The 23,066-nt window shown below is 46.1% G+C and overlaps 1 protein-coding gene across 1 annotated transcript in view; it reads left to right on the top strand.

The window, feature by feature from the left end:
- Window positions 1-23,066, top strand: part of LOC140188327 (uncharacterized) — a 72,817-nt gene that overhangs the window by 25,805 nt on the left and 23,946 nt on the right. The window contains exon 2 of the mRNA XM_072244468.1: window positions 7,981-8,267. Within this exon, the coding sequence (XP_072100569.1) occupies window positions 7,981-8,267 (287 nt within the window). The remainder of the gene's footprint in view (window positions 1-7,980; window positions 8,268-23,066) is intronic.

The following is a 23,066-nucleotide window of genomic DNA, read 5'->3' as shown; positions in this document are numbered from 1 at the left end:
TGCAAACTTGCCAACCCACTCTTCTACCCCCACATCCAAGTCGTTAATAAAAATCACAAAAAGTAGAGGTTCCAGAACAGATCCTTGCGTGACACCACTAGTTACAATCCTCCAATCTGAATGTACTCCTTTCACCACGACCCCCTGCCTTCTGCAGGCAAGCCAATTCTGAATCCACCTGGCCAAACTTCCCTGGATCCCATGCCTTCTGACTTTCTGAATAAGCCTACTGTGTGGAACCTTGTCAAATGCCTTACTAAAATCCATATAGATCACATCCACTGCACTACCCTCATCTATATGCCTGGTCACCACCTCAAAGAACTCTATCAGGCTTGTTAGACACGATCTGCCCTTCACAAAGCCATGCTGACTGTCCCTGATCAGACCATGATTCTCTAAATGCCCACAGATCCTATCTCTAAGAATCTTTTCCAACAGCTTTCCCACCACAGACGTAAGGCTCACTGGTCTATAATTACCCAGACTATCCCTACTACCTTTTTTGAACAAGGGGACAACATTCACCTCCCTCCAATCCTCTGGTACCATTCCCGTGGACAACGAGGACATAAAGATCCTCGCCAGAGGCTCAGCAATTCTTTCCTCGCCTCGTGGAGCAGCCTGGGGAATATTCCGTCAGGCCCCGGGGACTTATCTGTCCTAATGTATTTTAACAACTCCAACACCTCCTCTCCCTTAATATCAACATGCTCCAGAACATCAACCTCACTCATATTGTCCTCACCATCATCAAGTTCCCTCTCATTGGTGAATACCGAACAGAAGTATTCATTGAGGACCTCGCTCACTTCCACAGCCTCCAGGCACATCTTCCCACCTTTATCTCTAATCGGTCCTACCTTCACTCCTGTCATCCTTTTTTTCTTCACATAATTGAAGAATGTCTTGGGGTTTTCCTTTACCCTACTTGCCAAGGCCTTCTCATGCCCCCTTCTTGCTCTTCTCAGCCCCATCTTAAGCTCCTTTCTTGCTTCCCTATATCCCTCAATAGTCCCATCTGATCCTTGCTTCCTAAACCTCATGTATGCTGCCTTCTTCCACCTGACTAGATTTACCACCTCACTTGTCACCCAAGGTTCCTTAACCCTACCATTCTTTACCTTCCTCACTGGGACAAATTCATCCCTAACATCCTGCAAGAGATCTCTAAACATCGACCACATGTCCATAGTACATTTCCCTGCAAAAACATCATCCCAATTCACACCCGCAAGTTCTAGCCTTATAGCCTCATAATTTGCCCTTCCCCAATTAAAAATTTTCCTGTCCTCTCTGATTCTATCCTTTTCCATGATAATGCTAAAGGCCAGAGAGCGGTGGTCACTGTCCCCCAGATGCTCACCCACTGAGAGATCTGTGACCTGACCTGATTCATTACCTAATACTAGATCTAGTATGGCATTCCCCTAGTCGGCCTGTCAACATACTGTGACAGGAATCCATCCTGGACACACTTAACAAACTCTGCCCCATCTAAACCCTTGGAACTAATCAGGTGCCAATCAATATTAGGGAAGTTAAAGTCACCCATGATAACAACTCTGTTATTTTTGCACCTTTCCAAAATCTGCCTCCCAATCTGCTCCCCTGTATCTCTGCTGCTACCAGGGAGCCTATAGAATACCCCCAATAGAGTAACTGCTCCCTTCCTGTTCCTGACTTCCACCCATACTGACTCAAAAGAGGATTCTGCTACATTACTCACCCTTTCTGTAACTGTAATAGTATCCCTGACCAGTAATGCCACCCCTCCTCCCCTTTTTTCTGCCCTCTCTATCCCTTCTAAAGCACTGAAATAATAGTCTGCCTGTTTATTTCTTCCACCAAAGTGCATGACCATACACTTTCCAACATTGTATTTCATTTCCCACTTCTTTGTCCACTTCCCAAAACCATCTGAGTCTCTCTGCAGGCTCTCTGTTTCCTCAACACTACCCACTCCTCCACCTACCTTTGTGTCATTAGCAAATTTAGCCACCAATCCGTTAATCCCATCGTCCAAATCATTGCCATACATCGTAAAAAGCAGCAATCCCAACACCGACCCCTGTGGAACTCCACTGGTAACCGGCAGCCAGCCAGAATAGGATCCCTTTATTCCCACTTTCTGTTTTCTGCCAATCAGCCAATGCTCCACCCATGCTAGTAACTTTCCTGTAACTTCATGGGCTCTTATCTTGCTAAGCAGCCTCATGTGCAGCACCTTGTCAAAGGCCTTCTGAAAATCCAAGTACACCACATCTACTGCGTCTCCTTTGTCTACCCTGCTTGTAATTTCCGCAAAATATTGTAGTAGGTTAGCCATGCAGGATTTTCCTTTCAGGAAATCATGCTGGCTTTGGCCTGTATTGTCATGTGCATCCAGGTACTCCATAATCTCATCCCTAACAATCAATTCCAACAACTTCCCAACCACTGATGACAGGCTAACATGTCTATAGTTTCCTTTCTGCTACCTCCCACCTTTCTTAAATAGCAGAGTAACATTTCCAATTTTCCAGTCATCTGGTACAATGCCAGAATCTATCGATTCTTGAAAGATCATTGTTAATGCCTCTGCAATCCCTCCAGCTACTTCCTTCAGAACCCAAGGGTGCATTCCATCAGGTCCAGGAAATTTATCCACCCTCAGACCATTAAGCTTCCTGAGCACCTTCTCAGTTGTAATTTTCACTGCACATACTTCACTTCCCTGACACTCTTGAATGTTCGGGACACTGCAGATGTCTTCCACTGTGAAAACTGATGCAAAATACGCATTCAGTTCCTCTGTCATCTCTGCATCTCTCATTACAATATCTCCAGCATCATTTTCTATTGGTCCTATATCTACCCTCAACTCTCTTTTTCCCTTTACATACTTAAAAAAGATTTTAGTATCTTCTTTGATATTAGTCGCCAGCCTCCTTTCATAATTCATCTTTTCCTTCCTAATGACCTTCTTAGTTTCCTTTTGCAAGTTTTTAAAAGCTTCCCAATCCTCTATCTTCCCACTAGCTTTGGCTTCCTTGTATGCCCTCTCTTTTGCTTTTACTTTGGCTCTGACTTCACTTGTCCTTCTTCCATTCGAAAATTTCTTTGGCCAGTTCCCTTCTCATGCCATTGTAATTTCCTTTATTCCACTGAAATACCAACACATTGGAATTTGGTTTCTCCTTCTCAAATTTCAAAGTGAACTTGATCATATTGTGATCACTGTTCCCTAAGGGTTTCTTAACCTTAAGCTCTCATATCACCTCTGGATCATTGCATGACACCCAATCCAGCACAGCCGATCCCCTAGTGGGCTCAACAACAAGCTGATCTAAAGACATTCTACAAATTCTCTCTCTTGAGGTCCAGTACTGGCCTGGTTTTCCCAATCTTCTTTCATGTTAAAATCCCCAACGATCATTGCGCTTCTGACGCGCCTTTTCTATCTCCTGCTGTAATTTGTAATCCACATCCCGTCTGCTGTTTGGAGGCCCGTATACAACTGCCATTAAGTTCCTTTTACCCTTGTCATTTCTTAACTCAACCCATGGAGACTCTACACCTTCCAATCCTATGTCATCCCTTTTGAATGATTTAATATTATTTCTTATACACAGGGCCACATCATCCCCTCTGCCTACTGTCCTATCTTTCCAATACACCGTATATCCTTGGACATTCAGCTCCCAATGCAGCCATTCTATAGCCAAGTTTTATTTCTTATGCTAAGTCCATTCAAAAATAACACTTTCAGTCCAGTATTTGTTGCTTTCTGTTTTACTGCACCACACCTCTATTGCCCTATAACTTATCTCACTGGCTATGATTATGCCTCATTTCCTGCCTGTCCTTTCTATCACCTCTGTTGCACACTATATCTGCTTTATTTCTGTTTCCTCCTTCCTCAGCATATCACTCTAGTTCCTATCCCCCTGCCAAATTAGTTTGAACCCTCCCAAACAGCTCTATTAAACCTGTTTGCTAGGATATTGGACCCCTTTGGGTTCAGGCCAGCGAGTCTTACGTCAGTTGAAGGGGAATTGCTGGATAAAATTCTTATGGAAAGGATTTATGAGCATTTGGAAACCCATGGCCTAATTACAGAGAGCCAGCATGGCTTTGTGTGTGGCAGGCCATGCCTTACCAACCTGAGTTTTTTGACGAGGTGACCAGAGAGATTGACGAGGGTAGGATAGTGGAGGTTGCCTACATGGATTTTAGTAAGGTGTTTGACAAAATCCCTGATGAGAGGTTAATCAGAAGATTAGGATGCATGGGGTCCACGGCGAACTGGCTGTTTGGATCCAGAACTGGCTTGTGCATAGAAGACAGGGGGTAGTGGTTGAAGGACTCATTTGAGCTGGAGGTCTGTAACTAGTGGAGTTCCACAGGGATCTGTGCTGGGACCTCTGCTGTCTGTGATGTTTATAAATGACCTGGATGAAAATGTAGATGGGTGGGTTAGTAAATTTGCCGGTGATACCAAGATTGGAGTTCTGTGGATTGTAGATAGTGTAGAAGACTGGCAAAGAATACAGCATGATATAGACCAGTTGCAGATATGGGCAGAGAGATGCAGATGGAGTTTAACCCAGATAAATATGAGGTTTTGCACCTTGGTTGAGCAAATGCAAGGAGACAGTGCACTGTGAAGGGAAAGGTCTTTAACAGTGTAACTGAGCAGAGAGATCTTGGGATCCAAGTTCATAGCTCCTTGAAAGTGGCTATTCAGGTTGATAAGGTGGTTAAGAAGGCTTATGAAATGCACGTTTGCTGTTGTGTGCTGGGGCAGCAGGCTGAGGGTAGCAGACACCAACAGAATCAGCAAACTCATTCGTAAGGCCAGTGATGTTGTGGGGATGGAACTGGACTCGCTGACGGTGGTGTCTGAAAAGAGGATGCTGTCCAAGTTGCATGCCATCTTGGACAATGTCTCCCATCCACTACATAATGAACCAGGTGGGCACAGGAGTACATTCAGCCAGAGACTTATTCCACCGAGATGCAACACAGAGCATCAAAGGAAGTCATTCCTGCTTGTGGCCATCAAACTTTACAACTCCTCCCTTGCAGGGTCAGACACCCTGAGCCAATAGGCTGGTCCTGGACTTATTTCCTGGCATAACTTACATATTACTATTTAACTATTTATAGTTTTATTACTATTTAATTATTTATGGTGCAACTGTAATGAAAACCAATTTCCCCGGGGATCAATAAAGTATGACTATGACTATGAGTTCAAACGTCAGCTCTGGTCACCCCACTGTAGGAAGCATGTTGAGGCTTTGGAGAGGGTGCAGAAGATGCTTACCAGGATGCTGCCTGTCTAGAGGGCATGTGCTATCAGAGAGGCTTGCTTGACAAACTTGGGTTGCTTTCTCTGGAGTGTTGGAGGCTGGGGGTTGGGGCAGGATCCGAAAGAGGTTTATAAGATTATGAGAGGCATAGATAGAGTGGACAGGGAGCACCAGTTTCCCAGGGTTGAAATGTCTAATACCAGAGGGCATGCATTGAAGGTGAGAGGGGGTAGGTTCAAGAGGGATGTGAGGGGTAAGTTTTTTATTTAAAGAATTGTTGATACCGGGAATGCACTGCCTGGTATGGTGGTAGAGGCAAATACATTAGAGTCTTTTAAGAGATGTTTGGATAGGCACATGGATCTAAGGAGGCTGGAGGGATATGGACATCGTGTAGGTAGAAGGGATTGGTGTTTGGGTGGCTTTGATTTGCTTTCTAGTTGATTTGGCACAACATTGTGGGCTGAATGGCCTGTTCCTGTGCTGTACTCTTCTACGTTTCTGTTCTGTGACATCCTGCACGCAAGTTCCAGGTTGGACAGCAGCTCACTATGCTGGTAGATGAGTGCATTACAAAGAGGCTGTACCTCAGAATTACACATCACTACGCTGGACTGCTGCAGCCTTCGACACAGAGTGCAGTCCACAAGGGAGCAGATAGCATAAGTTAAAAGAGTAAATGTCACACAAGTAGGATCAGGATAAGCACAATAATTGGTTTGTGAGGGAACAATTTGTGAGAAGATGCAGAGCTGTGTTCATTCATACCCTCTGCTGAAATCTTCTCCCTTCAATCTCTGATAGACTCACTGTTACCAGCCCCTTCTGGCAGCACTTGGCCTCTGATGGCCTCAGGTGTGAATTTGCTGAATTTAATCTCCCAAGATTAATGTTTAATGTAGGTTCTGATGAAACGTTATTGACTTTGAAAGATAAATGCTTTGCGAGGTTAGAATCAACTCCTGCCTCAGGAAGGACCTGGACCCATTGCAATTTGCCTATCATCACAATAAGATGCAATCTCATTGGCTCGCCACATAGCCTTGGATCACCAGGACAATGCAAATACCTATGCCAGGATGCTGTTTATTGACTGCAGCTCAGCATTTAACACCATCATTGCTACAGTCCTGATTGAAAAGCTCCAGAACCTGGACCTCTGTACCTCCCTCTGCAATTGGATCCTCCGCTTCCTCACCGGAAGACCACAATTTGTGAGGATTGGTAATAATATCTCCACCTTGCTGACAATCAAGACCTACGCATCTCAGGGCTATGTGCTTAGCCCACTGCTCAACTCTTTCTACACCCATGACTGTATGGCTAGGCACAGCTCAAATACCATCTATGCATTTGCTGATGATACAGCCATTGTTGGTAGAATCTCAGATGGAGATGAGGGAGTGTACAGGAGCAAAATATACCAGCTAATTGAGTGGTGTCGCAGCAATAACCTTGCTCTTAGTGTCAGTAAAACCAAAGACCTGATTGTGAACTTCAGAAAGGGTAAGACGAGAGAAAACACAGCAATTCTCATCGAGAGCTAGAAGTGGAGAAAGTGAGCAATTTCAAGTTCCTAGTTGTTAATATCTCCAAGGACCTAACCTGGTCCCAGCATATCCATACACCTCACTACAGGAAGGATGTGGAAACCATAGGAACGGCGCAGAGGAGATATACAAGGATCTTGCCTGGATTGAGGAGCATGCCTTATCAGAATAGGTTGAGTAAACTCGGCCTTTTCTCCTTGGAGCGGCGGAGGATAAGAGGTGACCTGATAGACCCGATAGGGTCTTTTAAGAGACTCTTGGATAGGTACATACAGCTTAGAAAAATAGAAGGCTATAGGTAACCCTAGGCATTTCTAAAGTAAGTACATGTTCGACACAGCTTTGTGGGCTGAAGGGCCTGTACAGTGCTGTAGGTTTTCTATGTTCTAACTCTAAAAGAAGACAAGACACTGGCTATACTTCATTAGGACTTTGAGGAGATTTGGTTTGTCACCTAAAATACTCGAAAATTTCTGCAGATGTGCGGTGGACAGCATTCTGACTGGTATGGTGGGGGGGCATGCCACTGCACAGGATGGAAGCAAGCTGCTGAGAGCTGTAAAATTAGGTAGCTCTATACTGGATACTACCTCCATAGTAACCAAAACATCTTCAAGGAGCGTGCATATATATATATGTAATTCACAGTTTTTGTATACTATCATTTACTGCATTGTACTGCTGTCTCAAAGTTAACAAATTTCACACGGTTCTGATGCTCAAGTGTCCTATTTTCCTCTCTTCACAGATACTGCCTGATTCCAGTACTTTCCTTTTTATTTCAGATTTACGTTTTAAAATTTTAGAGTTATAATCACGATGCAGTTTGTTTTTAAATAACTGCTGGCGGGGCACGCGAAACTTTGACCACGCCCTAAAATAGTTGTTCTGCCTCAAAAAACCTGGGGAAAGGAGCTAGGTCTAAAGCGGTGAATCCAGGGTACTTTCCATACATCTGGATCTGTGGAAAGTGAAAGAAACGAGAGAATCAGGAGTGGGGGGATGATGAGTTTATTTGCTGCTGGGCTTTGGCCAGATGTGTGGGAGGCGGCTCCTGCAGCCCCAGGCCGGGGGACGCTGCCCTTATTTTAATCCACTCTTTCCCAAATAAGGAGAAACGTTCCATATTCCAGCCTGGGACCCCCCCGCTGACATCATCGGGAGGCGGGCTCCGATGCGGCCGCCTTTGCACATTGATTGGTGCACGTCTCCCGGGCAAGCGCCGGCTCTTCACCCACCTTCTACAGCTGCGTTCCGTGCATTCGCCAGGTCGCTCGAACTTGTAACTATGGCGGGAGCTACCTCACTGGACTCGGTGCGGAGGAAGATCCAAACCTTGCAGCAGCAGGCGGATGAGGCGGAGTGCCGAGCCGAGGGGCTGCAGCGGGAGCTGGACACGGAGCGCCAGCTGCGAGAGCAAGTTAGTATCGAGAGCGCGGGCGGGGGGACCGGGGCAATGCACGGCGTCAGCACCAGGGATGCTTCGGCGCTCACGGAGAAGGGCGGTGGCCGGCAGAGGCTGCCCTAGGGTCCTAGTGCCTGTCCAATTTCTTATGTGAAGTGGGGCGGGCGAACTATTATCTCCCTGCAAAGGAGAGACACAGGATAGAGGGGCAAGGAACATGGCTTCCCTACGTTGAGAGGGAGGAATGGGAAGGGAGCGAGACTTACTGAAGAGGGGCCAATTGAAAAGTGGATACCCATGGCTGTTAATTTACATTCCGCAGCCTGCCAAAGCTCCAACTTGCTAATGGGCACCTGATATACTTTGCTCATCTTGGTCAGCAAATAATTTTGGTTCAGATAATTTGGTTAAGTTTACCAAATCTTCAAAATTGGGCGTTTTCCGAAACTACCTGGACACGTGTGCGGTGACCAGATAAGGGAGGTGAAATGCACTTTGTGAAGTAACAGGTCAAACTAAAAGGACAAGCACGAAAAAGTCTGCAGATGCTGGAAATTCAAAGCAGCACACACAAAGGGTCTCGGCCCGAAACGTTGACTGTATACTCTTTTCCATAAATGCTGCCTGACCTGTTGAGCTCCTCCAGCATTTTCTGTGTGAAACTAAAGAGGTGAAGTAAAGGTGGTTTTGCCCTCAGGCCTCTGCTGTTCAAGGTTTCAGCAATGCTTTACCTCTCAGATCGAAAATTGCAGAGGAATGGGTAGATGGCAAGCTATAAGATTAAGTTTGACGGTGGGTGGGTGAGATGTTCCCATTGTCCAAGTTTGAAGAGTAATCACTTGGAGTCACTCCACCAGTTACATTCATTAACTTGCTTCACTTGGAAGTAGGGTGTCAAAATTTGTAGTCTACATGGTTTCGGAGATTATAATAAAGTGGCAAGATAGAAAGAGGTCTGTTATTAGAGAGACATGACTCCACAGATGCTAGAAACACAAAATGCCAGAGGAACTCCAAGTCAGGCAGCGTCCATGGAGTGGAATAAACAGTTGATGTTTGGGTGGAGAACCATTATCAGGACCGGAAAGGACCTGAAGCCAGAATAAGATGGAGGGATAGGAGAAGGAGTACGAAATGGTGTGTGATATACATTCAACAATGTGGGTGGTTGGGAGGGTGGATGAAGTAAGAAGCTGGGAGGTGATTGGTGGAAAAGATAAAGGGCTGAAGAAGAAGGTATCTGATAGGGTTAGACCATGGAAGAAAGGGAAGGAGGAAGGACACCAGAGGGAGGTGATGGACAGGTGTGGAGTAGAGAAGGGATAGGAGAGGAACCAGAAAATAGAAAAAGAGAGAAGGGAGAGGGATGAGAAATTACCAGGAGTGAATGTGAGATGATTCATGCTGCTGTGAATAAAGAAGCCAGCCTGTGCTTGGAGCCATCTGGAAGTGATGGCTCATGGTGCTCTGATGTCAATAATCACAGTGAAGGTCAGTGTCCTGTGCCGAGCCTTGACTAGGCCCTGAGTGGTGTGCAGCCGCAAAGGTGAATAACGAGTCCAAAAGCACTATGGTTCTGTCCAGTAAGTAAGAGAAGGCGGAAGGGTGGCTGGTCAGATCCATGTTCTGAAAGGGTAGATGGGAGAACTGCCTGCATGTGAGCTGAAATCCAGACCAAAGTATGAGTCACCGATATGAGGAGTTTAGGAGAACTTTTCAGTGGTTACATGTCCAACTCACCACTGCAAAGAGATTCATTTGATTGACACAATGAACTCAGTGAAATAGTGTGGGAGGAGATTGTGGAATGCAGACAGTAGGATGGGCTACTAGGCTAGAATGGTGAATTGCTGGGACATGAACTCTTGGACACAGTGAGGTGGATATTTTCGTAGGTGAATTTGAAGCCCAAATTGAGCCTGTGTTAATATTTGTACTCATGCCCCAGGAAATTTGGGACTCCGAACATTTGAATGTCCTGACCTTGCGGAATGAGCTCTGCCAGCTGTAGCTCTTGGGGGGAAAAAATTGTTGTTAATTTGAAAGTTGGATGGTTGGAAGAATTTTGACAGGTAGTAAAGCTGAGGTGTGGTTGTCCTATCAGTCAGAAGATTCTTGGTGCTTTAGTGAGCTAGCCCCATTCTTGCTCACCCATGTGACCCCTCTGTATTGTGTAAAGTCTTGGCAGCGTTTGGTGCAAGATCATGCCTGGTAAAGTTCTTAGGCAGTGTGTGGAAAGTACCATTGGGAGAATCGCCTGTGTTAGTCTATGTGGAAGTCTGGACACAGAGCCAGACCCATGGTATCAGGCTGGTGACTGGTCACTCTGAAGTTGAAATAAGTGGAATTCTCATCCACTTGTTGCCATTGAACACCCCTTATCCCAGCCCATGTTGTGTACACATAGCACTTCCCCGGGCCAGACTTTTCACAAGTCACACCACAGCACCTTCACTCCCAGCTAAGACTTCCCTATCCCAGCTTGACGCTCCCCATTCTGCAACCGAACAGGTCCCAAGGGTCATCTACCTCTGGGTTCACCAGTTGTCCCAGCACTGGCCGGGGCTGCATTTTTATATAAGGTACTGTAAATAATGCAATCCTGAGGGGGAGACATTCTCATTCCAGTGAGATTCAAAACTTATTAGTCTCTTGGTTTGATGTGGAATGTCCTGCAGCAATTTCCAAAGCAGAACAAGAATCCATAGCCTGGTGTGTGCCAGTAATTGCATGATCTTTCATCTGTTGGGTTCAAAACTCTGAATCCTGATGTTCTGAAGTTCTTGCTTCCCCCTGCTGTTGTGATGCTGTGTCAGTCTGGACAACTCAGAGCAGGAGGCACATGGAACTACAGTGCATAGGAGGTGGGATGTTGACCTCTGCCCCTATGGTATGGAGCTGAATTCAGGCCAAGCAGATGGGATGAAGTAATCAGCAGCTCTCTCCCACTGTCACCATCCGTTTGATAGAACTTTCTTGGAGTTGGACAGTGGGGCCCACTATACAGAACTTCCAGCATGCAACAGTGCTGTTCGGTTCCCCACTTATTGGTTTCCATTAAGATCAGCACTTTATTCACGACAGTGACTGTAATAGAGGTTGATGGCTTTATCGTACTTCCGCAGCCTTCCTGAGCTCAAGGGTCTCCCCGTAGATTCGGTATTGCACTACTAAAGTTGTGCTCAAATAGCTTTCAAGAGCTCAGAGCCTTTTCTTGACCCACTGTCCTCTTTCAGCTGTTGAATTGGTGCCACTCCTGAATGAAGTGCTGAGAATAGTACAGACACGGGGTGTTCCCTAGTGGGGTCTTTGCCCATTACTAAGGCAGAACCAGAACTGGTTGAGTCAGGACTGAGCCTGAAGTAGATAATACGTAGGATAATCCTGACCTCAATCTAGCTGTGGCTATGTGGTGAAAGTGACCTGTCAAAATAAAGTCCATCTATATCCTGAGTGCCCTCCATGTTAGATGAAGCAGCCTCGGAACGGCACTGGCTGTACAGAGCTGGCACTGGTGAGAATCATCAAGTGTAGCTGGAAGGTACTCCACCATGATGTGTGGCCACATGGCCCAATGTTTCCTTTCTCCTACCATTGCTACCGAACCCCAGGGGTTAACTCTGGTTCAGTGGGGAGTGCAGAAGATCAGTCTGGCAGCAGTGGCAGGCTGACCTGAAACCATGAGCTAGCAGACGAGGAAAGGAACGCTTGAGTGCGTTCTTAAACAGCCTGTTGTAGACAATTAAGCAATCTTGTAACCAGTGCATCAACTGGAGCTAAATCCTACCACACCCAGCCAGAAATGGACATCTGGTCTTCAGACAATTAAATGGTTACCATGGGGAGGAAGTTCCAGAATCATGCCAAACCTCAACGGAATTCATGTGAATTATTTGGCATTCACATGAGTGCCAAAGAAATGGCTGGGAGTACTGAGTTGGTGACCTGAGTTCCCCAGCTTTGCAGAAACCTGTCTCCAGCCGATACGATGCCTTGTGTGATACTGAGAAATGCCTTGGGAGTGGATGACCGGACACAGCAGAGTCCCTGCGTGCCCAAGTTAGTCTTGCCCAAAAGCTGAGGTTGGAGACCCCCCTCATAGACAATGAGGGGGGATATAGGAGCAGAATAAGGCCATTCAGCCCATTGAGTCTGCTCCATCATGGTCAATTTATTATCTCGCTCAATCCCAATCTCCAGCCTTCTCCCCATAACGTTTGATACCCTGACTAATCAAGAACCTATCCACCTCCACTTTAAATACACAGCCGCCTGTGGCAACGAATTCCACAGATTCACCACCTATTGGCTCATGCAATTCTTCCTCATCTCTGTTCTAAATGGACATCCCTCTATTGAGGCTGTGACTCACCCACTGTAGGAAATGTCCTCTCCACATCCACTCTATCTTGGTCTTGTAACATTCAAAGGGTTTCAATGAGATTTCCTCCCCCTAACCCCCCCCCCCGCATTCTTCTGAACTCCAGCGGTTACAGGCTAATAGCCATCAAATGCTCATACATTCATCCTTTCATTTCTGGAAACATTCTGGTGAGCTTCCTCTGGACCCTCTCCAAAGCCATCTTTTCTAAGGAGCCCAGAATTGTTCACAATGTTCACAATCTGGTCAATACCTTTGATAGATATTGATCCCAAAGGAAATTAGCGTCACAAGTTACAAGAGCACAAATATGCAAATATTAGAAGAAAGAACAAAAAATGTTACCTTAAAAATAGGGTGTACAAGATTTCCAAGTTCACACTAATAAGATGGTAGTGCAAAAATTACTGTAATATTATACAGTAATGCGTGCATATTCACACCATTCAGATAAGTGATGGTAGTATTGCGCAGGGTGTCTGCGATAACAGCGTACGGTAAACAGCTGTGGTAAACAGGTTAATAGCGGTGTAACAGGAGGGAGTCATCACTTACCCAGCTATAGGTTGACTCATTATAGAGCTTAATGGCCGAGGGTAAGAATGACCTCGTATAGTGCTCTTTGGAGCAGTGCAGTTGTGAGCATTGCATTTGTCTTCCTTACCACTGACTCAACCTGCAAGTTAATCTTTAGGGAATACTGCACAAGGACTCTGAAGTCCCTATGCATCTTTGATTTTTAAGTTTTCTCCCTGTTTAGATAATAGTCTATCCTTTATTTCTTCTACAAAAGTGCATGACCATACACTATATTCCATCTGCCACTTCATTGCCCATTCTCCCAATCTAAGCCTGTCTGTGGACTCTCTGCTTCCTCAGCACTACCTGCCCCTCCACCTACCTTTGTACATCTGCTGAACCTGGCCTCAAAGCCATCAATTCTGTATTCCAAATTGTTGATTATACAATGTGAAAAGAAGCTGTCCAATATCAACCCTGAGGGACACCACTAGTCACCAGCAGCCAACCAGAATACATTCTCTTTATTCTCTGACTCCTACCAGTCAACCAAACTATCAATGCTAGTATCTTCCCTGGAGTACCATAGGCTTTTATCTTATTAAGCAGCTTCATGTGTGTCACCTTGTCAAAGGCCTACTGAAAATCCTAGTACACAACGTCCACTGACTCTCCTTTGTCTATCATGCCTACTATTTGCTGAACAAATTCCAGCAGATTGGCAGATAGGATTTCCCCTTAAGGAAACCATGCCGAATTGGGCCTACTTTATCATGCACCTCCAAGTATCCTGAGACCTCATCCTTGATAATGGACTTCAACATCTTCCCAGCCACTGAAGTGAGACTAACTGACCTATAATGTCCTTTCTTCTGCCTCTCTCCCTTCTTGAAGAGTAGAGTGACATTTGCAATTTTCCAGGCTTCTAGAATCATTCAGCATCAAGTGATTCGTGAAAGATTATTACTAATGCCGCCACAATCTCTTCAACTACCTCTTTCAGAACCCTGGGGTGTTTTTCACTGCTTTCCAAAGCATCCACGCCCTTTGGGAGCTTTTCCTGCTTCAAACAATGGCACTTCCTTCCCAGTCCAGGGCCTTGGCCATAGTGAGCAGGGAGGGGTGGTGCCTGACAGCTTTGACACATTGCAGCCTGCATATTGAGGGAGAGCTCGATTGTGTTAAACTCTACCCCATCCCCTGCCCAAACTTAACAAAAATAGTTAATCTTACTGATCTGCTCTGAGGAAACTGCATTGTTTGATAAATTTATTACAACGGAAGCCTTGCGATGGCAGCAAGAATGAGTAACTCCCCAGCTGTTAAGGTTTCCCGCATATTCTGGTTGAGGAAGACTTGACCAGGCATCCTGTTCCTTATTTATATTTGGTGTTTAACTTCAGAGAGCTCTGGGCTGGTGGGGGAAGGGCTTGTTTGCCTTCAGTTTACCATCCCTGCAACGTGACCATAAGCCGGCCACAGTTTTCAAACAGTGGCTTTGAGCTCACCAAGCAGCCGCTGCCCAGGGCACATTGTCCCAAGGTACAGTTTCTACTGTTTACCACATGCACCCCTTCCCTTAGTCCTGGTGCTAAGAACTGGGGCTGAAGTTGATTTAAAACTCGACTGTGTGGGCCTGTTGGCGGTGATCATTGTACAGGTTATGGGGTTATAACTGAGACCAGTATATCACCTCTCCCCTAAGGGAGGCCCAGGTAAATTAGACTGGATCATGTGGATTCCTGTGATTGTGTTACTGGCTGTTGCTGGTGTCGATCTGTTTGGAGTTTCTTGTGGGTGTGAGGCAGCCGTTACTAGGCACACCAGTGTTATAGTGAATTTGCATTTCCATGTCCTCCCATGAAGACCATTCAGCCAACAAATCCATGTTGGCTCACACAGCAATCCTTTTCCGTACTAGTCTCCCCTGTAACCTACCTTCCCATTTACTCAACACCCACCCCTCCCCTCCAATATTCTACCACTCGCATACACCAGCGTAATTTACAGCAGACAGCCCTCGCACTTGTGGGAAGTAAAAGAAAGCACACAGAGGACGTGTAAACACTGCACAACTCTGGGGCCCAGAGGTGAACAGGGTGACTGGGTCAGTGAGGCACCAGCATCAGCCCCCCGTACCTGAACAGGAACTTCCTCTCCGAACTGTCACGTTGAAAATCTAACACTCCACTGACATTCCCTGGGCTCGTGACTACCAAAAGCCACGCAACTGCCCACATCCTCTCCAATGCCCCCAGAACTGTTGAGGGGGCTCCCTTCCTCAGTTCAGTGCTGTTGCGTAACCTCTGTGGGGTTGTGATGAGTCGTGCTCAGCCAGTCAAGCGTATAGGTGCTGTTGTAAGGTATTTACACCCACCAGAATGTACCCAAGAGGTAACCCTGGCAGTACCTGTCCATGCACTGCTCATCACTCTCTCTGCTGACTGGCTAACTGATGACACCTGGAGTCTGGCCTGGGTACGATGGGTATTGGAGGAGTGGTGGGCTGATCGCTGGCTTGAACCTATGGGAGAGCAGTTGGCTCATATCAAATCTGGACAGAGCTCCAGACTTCAAACTACCATCACGAGAGAGTACTGAGACTCAGATTTCCCATTATGTAGACTATAGATGCCATCGGTAGCAACATTCTTCTACCTTGGCTCCAGATTTTTGATTTCCCCCACAAATGGAAGATGTCTCTAGCCTCATAATCATTGGGTAAAGTTCGCATCCTCAGTGCTTTATGTGCCTGAAGCCTCCAACTTCAACCAATCATCCTTGTTTCCTTTCCAATCCTAGGCAATGAAAGCAGGGAACACCAAGTGACTCTGGCTGTCTCTGACAAAAAAAATACTTTAATTTTTCACTTTAAAAGAAAACGGATGTTCAGTACTTGCTCTGACCTATATTACACACTTTAAATTAGATTGCCTTGTATCCTTCCGAGGATCCTAGGCCTGTGTTTGACTTGCGGCTGTCGTGTGAGTTTGGTAGATCCATCAGTTTCACTGTAACTGTTTAACTGGTGAAGATGAAAACGATTTGGCCTGAATGTTTGAAGGCTTGATACAGCAGCTTTGTTATTCAGGTGCCTTCAAACCTCCTGGGAATATTATCAAATAAGTCACACCGCCCCAGCTCGGATGGTGTTGGAGCAGAGTGACATAAAAGCCCATAGTACAGAGCTCTCCTTCGGGGTGGGGGGGCAGTTCTGGAGCTTTATGGTTGGCTGCTGAAGGCACAGTGGTGGGTGCGGGTACAAGTAGTGGGTAGTGGGGTGAGGGGGACAGGCAGCCAGGTGCTTATTGGAACTGCTAGGTCCAGTGGCAGCAAAAGTAGGTGGGGCCTTGGATCACACAGGAGTAAAGCAGAAAGAGTTTTCAGCGTAGCAGATGCTGGTATTCTTGAGCAATGCACAAAAATGTTGGATGAACTCAGCAGGCCGAGACCCTTCATCAGGACCTGCTGAGTTCCTCCAGCGTTTTGAGTTTCCAATTTTACACCAGCATTTCATGGTTCAAATCAATGCTGAGAAGGCCACCAGCCTTGATATTTGCAGTCATATTTTCCAAAACAACAAATAGTCTGTTAGAGGAACTCAGTGGCTTGAGCACTATCTGGGAGGATGGGAAGGAATTGCCAACATCTCAGTTCGAAGCGCTGCATCAGAACAGAGTTGGAGAGGAGCGATAGAGCAGGAAAGGCGAAACAGCACCACACCCCCACTGCCCCAGATGCTGCTTGACCTGCTGTGTTCCTCCAGATCCCAACATCTCCAGTCTCTTGCTCTTACTGTGGAGTAAAGGAGGCTTGCGTGTTCTTGGCTGTGTTCTCAGTCGGGGAAATTGACTGCTGATATGATTGTTATGCATTCGTTAAGAGTTTAGAGATAATGTACACCAAGCTAATGTTGCTTTACTCAGAAGAGTTGAACCAAGGGCACCATCTATCCTTGAAGGAATGTAAACATTGCAGATAGAACAGCATTGAGGGAGCACCCAGTACATAAAGGTGTGCGTAGCGAAGCAGGTTACAGAGCCATCCCTACATACACCATGCTCCAGTTTTGGGAGTTTCCATGATTTCTTTATCTGAATATCTTGCTGTGCTAACTGTAGGTCTTGGCAGTAATGCTTTGTATCCAGTCTTATAGTGACATGCTGTAGTCACTGTAGATTTTTGGGGAAAGTGCTAAACTTCTGAAATGTAAGAATAGCAGATCTATGGACCTGCTATTCCCCAAATCTGTGGTGTGGAAGGATTGGTGATTGGCCTTGACATTCTGTGAGAAGGTACTTCTTTTTCCAAAGTACCTTTTGCAGTTTCATTTATTGTAGAATTACTGTGGCCCAAAAGAGGCCATTTGACGCAAAGGCATTCAGTAAACCTAGCCATCACTCCCGTTCCTCCACCTTGCCTGAGACCCACAGATTGTTTCACCTTCGTGAAACCTGTGCCGTTCTCTTTGGAAGCCCTGACTTGATTGTGTTCCCACCACTTCCAGGTCATATCTATCTATCTCTGCTCTGCCCCAGCACTGCTCCCTATTCGCTCTTCCCTGCACCTATTGTCCAAACTACACCCTGGTCCTCAAGCCACCCACTCATGAGTACAGGGTCCCTTATTTACTTCTCTAATCTAGCCACAGTCCTATGCTCCATGATCTAGTCTAAAACTGAGTAACTGTTTACAGAATATTTAGGTGAGAATTTGAACAATGTGGCTTGACTTCTGGGGGTCAGTAATGAGGTAAAAATGTGGTCGAGAGGGTCTTACATCTCTTACAAAGAGGTCAAGCATCTTTGTGTTAGAATGTGTAGCCAACAGACACCTTGTGTGAGCCACTTTCCAGTCAGCCCCGTTCGCTCTGCAGCGCACTGCTTTTCAAAGTTCTCTGTAATAATTTTCTGGATCATTTGCTAGATATGCAGTAATGAAAGCAGACCCTTTACATGCCTGTCCTTAGTCACCCAGCAAATACTTACACACCTGACCTTGGATATTGAGCTGGGAGGCTCTAGCCCGATCCCTTCCACTGACTCAGGGTTCTGTTACTTGTTGCCAGATCGTATAGGAATTTGGTTATTCAGCTCCATCCAGTTCTGGTGAAGTTGATGAGTGGCTTGTTAGCATTCCTGTTGCTAATTCCACAGTACTGTCTCCTCTGCATAAGAAGCTGATGAAATTGCATCACTCCAGAATTTTCTCTGTTGGGTAGGATTGGCTCATGTGGAACTTCCTCTTCACATCTTGCCTGAATTTTAAGCCATTGCTTGTTTCCATCATCAGGTCCACTGGAACAGGAGATATTCTCCCTGCCTTTCACTCTCCTTCCTCCCCTTGCCCACATAGGGTAAAGGTAAATCTCCATCAGGCCTGGTCGTTTAGCATGGGCCATTGTGTGAACCCGAACAACAGCTGTTCTCCTCTCCCAGGCTGTGGGGCACTGAGTGTTAAATCCTTGCGCTACTGTTTGTGGGAAATGTTCTTCGTGTGAAGACTGCTTAAAGTAGAGCAGAAATCCGACCTGACGTTGTACTGCTCCACTGTTTCCATGGCTGCTGGAAGCTCGTGTTCACTTTTACTTTGTCTGAAATTCATAACAAAAGAGAGTATGATGCAATCAAAGCAGGACGTGTTGGCTGGATACGCAGGCCTTTCCTGGGAAAAGCAGCCCCATTCATCAGTGCTCTGTCATTTACAGAATTGATGGAGAGATGGGTGTATTGGCGGGAATGTTACTTGAGTAATAGAGTGGAAATACTCTCAGATCCTTTGAGATCTTTCAATTTAACAAGCCTGCAGATGTAAGAGCATTGGTATCTGTGGTATGTGGGCTTCTTGCCTCCTCTTTCCGCCTTTATCATGCGGGTGCCAGATTAGTGCAAGTCTTCTATCTGATTTCCCTCCTTAAACTGAGTATTACCATATAAGGAATGAGTGAGACAGTCAGAGGAAGGAAGGGGCAGGCCTGACCCTGATCTTTTGGAAATTGCAGTTTGTTCTTGTGCTGAGAGCACTGAGTAATCCTATTAAGCTAATGATATCTCTCACTAAATAACTAATTGGCAGAGACTATCTAAAATCAAAGGCCTCCCTGCGATAGTTTGTATCTGCCATTTCCTGCCTCTGGTTTTCAGCTGTGCAGTGAGAGGATTTCTCATAGGATCTGGCTACCTGCCTTTGTGGAGCTGCTGCGCTGGAGTGCCCGTTAGCGGCGCGGCCTGCGCTGGTTGCGGGGTGGGCACGGGCAGTGCAGGAGCAGTCACAAGTGTTCCTTTCAACTCAAAATGGGCTTTACGTTTATCATCTGAGTGTTTCCCTGAGAGTGGCTGCCTGCTTAGGTGTTAGCTGATTGTTATTTTTCACTCTTCACTCCTTACAGATCCTACAGTCCTATGTGAAGGAGTACCTTTTGCTATTCACCTGTACATCCAAGGCTCTAACACCGGGCAGGTAGCCGCTCCCAGGAAATGGCACTTCCTAAGAACTTGAGGTGTGGATCACTAATGTAAGATGTGGAGGTCACTGAGGACCAGTGTCTACTGCAGTATTGCAAGTGGAGACTATTCCATCACTTGTTTCTGGATGGTGGAAAGGCTTGATGGTGTCAGAAAGTGAGTAAAATAGCTTATAACCAAGCAAGCCATGTTTGGTCCAGATGAGTTTCTGGTCAATAGGTGGACTCAAAGCGGAAATTTCATTGAATGCCAAGGGGAGATGGTGCAGTGCTCTCTCATTGTCTAGCACATGGTGTAAACATAATCGCTTGTCAATGTGTGACTGGAGACTCTCCGGGCTTTGCTCCTGCAGACATAGGCTACTTCATTGAATGAGGAGTTGAATGCAATCATCAGGGAGTGTCCCACCCTCCCCACCTTCACTAACATCAAACCCTGGTGGAGAAAAGGTCATTGATGAAACAGGGAGAATTGCTTTGAATAATATAACTTGCCCGTTTTTGTGTGCCCTGCTACTGTTAGCAAAACTCATTTGCTTTACTGACCATTCTGTTCCTTACAGAAAACAGAAGCAGGAGTAGCAATGTGGCCCCCTGATCTGCACCTGGTCCATCTCACCCTGTAAACTCTTTTGTCTACCTTCCATCCTTCTACCAAAACATTTCCTCGCTGGTAGTGTTGCTTTCCACATTCTGTAAATTTTCAGTTTTGACCCAACTCTTTAAGGCATCAAAAACAAAAGTGATGGCCCATCGACGAGTCCCAAGGAACTTCACTGCCTTTTTTGTGCCCTCTTCAACTATCTTTTTTTCCTTTCCACCTCCTTTCTCCATTTCCTACACTCAGCTTGGTTATCAGTGAATGATATGTGTGATGAGTCATGCACCTTCATTCCACGTGCCTATCTCTGTTACCATGCCTTTAATGCCCTATCACCACCGCAGTCCTGGATTGTGGTTGAAAGCTGATCTACTGTAAGTCTGCAGGTTATGGCAAGGAGTCAGAACAGACATTCACATAAAAAACAGAATCGTGTCGTTTGTTTAATTGAAAGTGTGCCTCTTGGTATCATCTTTCTCCTCACAATGTCCCTCACTCCCCTGCCAAGATCAGAATCCCTAATGCCATCCTTAAGATTGTGACAAATGCTTTTCTATCATTTGTCAGTCAGACTGGCCCCGGGCTTGACTGCATCAGAGGGTTCTGATGTCCCAGTGTACTGGCGTTCAGTTGGATGAATGGGGTGCAGAGGGGATGAATTATCATTGTGAGATTGTAAGGAACCTTGGCCTCGAGTTCAGTGCATAGACCAAACCAAGTCTGCTTAGTGTGTTTGGTTACAGGCATCAGGACACCAGGGGCCACTGAAGTTGGGAGGAGAAGTTAAGGAAGCTTGAGTGTGTTATGAAGGTCACTTGGGTATCTTGTGGATGGATGTAATTAAGAGAACTTAAAAGCTTAAGTTGAATCACTGGTAAAGGTTGACCTTGAAATCTGCAGATTTCTGGAGATCAGGGACTGGAACTGTTTCCGGAGATCTGTGGTTGTGAGCCTCTGGGGTTTTCAGTTATGTTTGCGCAAGAGTGACATGGGGGGGGGGGGGTGCACGGTGCGAGCGAGAAGTTCATTGGTGTGGGTGTATCTGGATGAGGCAATGGCCTGGCCTACTTTTGGTCATCCCTTTGTTCTCAGGAGCCTTCTCAGCCCAAGAATGAGGAGTGAACTTTGGTGTAACCTCTCAGTCTGGGTTAAAAAGGCTGTGGGGTAGCAGGTATTTTTGAGCTGATCTGGTATTGATATAGTCTGGACCCCTTTTCCCTGGGTAATCTTCTGTGGTGCTGTTATTCCCTGAGTAGTTGGCCAGTCTCCTCCCAGAATAAATGGCTCCCCGCCCCTTGGCCCAATGCCAGGCACGATGGCATTAGAATCAGTGAATCATGTGCTGAGAGGGGCTTCTGTCAGGCACAAGTCATACCCCTTCACATTCCTGTGGCTTCTTGTGAACACTGAATGTGTCAGCACACTATCAGGCCCGTGATCCACGTGTGCTGCTTTTGCAGAGTTCTTGAAGTTCATTCTTTGTTTAGTCTGTTCAGTTTTGTTGGTCTGTTGTGCTTAACACTTTTGTGTTGGAGTTGCCTCGGACCAGCCTAGATGTCACCATGAAGCAGTGAGCTGATGCTCCACTCCAGTGTCTCCTGTCTTCTTTCTCTTCCGACTCATTCCCCTCCGCCTCGTGTTTCGTCACTCTGATGCATCCACTCTTTAACTCAGCCACTGCCTGTGGTGGCATGTTCCACATTTTCAATAATGCTTTGGTGAACACATTTCCTGTAAGTCGCTCTGTGATTAGCTTTCATTGCCATCTTTTGGTTGTGCTCTTCCCTGTGGTGGAAGCGTCTCTCTGCATCTTCTCTCCAAACTTCTTGTCATTTTAAAGATCTTACTACCACATATCAATATTCATTTGCCAGTTATTTACCAATCTTGGCAGTTATTAATATCTTCTGGAGGTGGGTGGGTGCGACTAGAACTAGAGGTCATAGATTTAAGATGAATATTCAAGGACTTTGAGGAGGAACCTCGGCACTTAGGATGGTGTAAGTGTGAAATGATCTGCTAGCAGAAGTGATAGATAGGGGTTCAATTGTAACATTTCAGAGAAGGTTTGATGGGTACATTGAGAGTTTTGTTTTTAGCAGGGGGTGCTATGGTCTGGGTGCAGATAGATTGTACTAGGCAGAAAACGAGAGTGGCATGAACGCTGAGCGAGACACATCCCCCTGGGGCCAAGGTGCAAAACATTCAAAACAGCGAGCAAGAAAATGTTCACTTTGGTTTAAAAGGCAGCTAGTCCGAGACCCTGAGCAGCAACATCCAGCAGTCGATGTTGCAGTCGTCTGGCACTGCAGAGACACAGGCAATCCTGCCTGTCATTCCACTGCTTGACATGTGAGGGCAGCACTGACCGGAGCGGGCAGCCCCAGATCAGCTCAGACACGACATCAGCACTGGTACGTCTTCCACCTGCTGTGCTGCAGCAGGCAAGCCTGAGGCCTGAGGCCTAGTCTTCACTACAGCTGTGGCTACACAGCTTCCGTGTGCCATGTCCCTCCACCAGACAAGGGTAACAAGCCTGTGGTAACTTGCATCATTACTGTCTAACGCAATCTTGCGATTGCAAGTGAAATGCCTGAGATAACGCACGCATCACCATCTTACTTGAAGTTGTCCTTTGCACCCCGTCTCTGATTTCTATCCGGAAGATGTTGGAATCCATTCTTTTGCTTCTTCCCAGACTCTGCACTCTCTGACCTTGTTGTGCACATTCAACCTTATATTGAAATTGCAAGAACAGGTTATCTGATTGATATTCCATAGTTTATCATTTTGTCACTTCTGGTTTTTGATCTGAAACATTCACCTTCTATTTTTCTCTGCAGATGCTGC

Source organism: Mobula birostris, chromosome 26, assembly GCF_030028105.1.
Source record: "Mobula birostris isolate sMobBir1 chromosome 26, sMobBir1.hap1, whole genome shotgun sequence".
Classification (NCBI taxonomy): domain Eukaryota; kingdom Metazoa; phylum Chordata; class Chondrichthyes; order Myliobatiformes; family Myliobatidae; genus Mobula; species Mobula birostris.
This window is presented reverse-complemented; position numbering and strand designations above follow the sequence as displayed.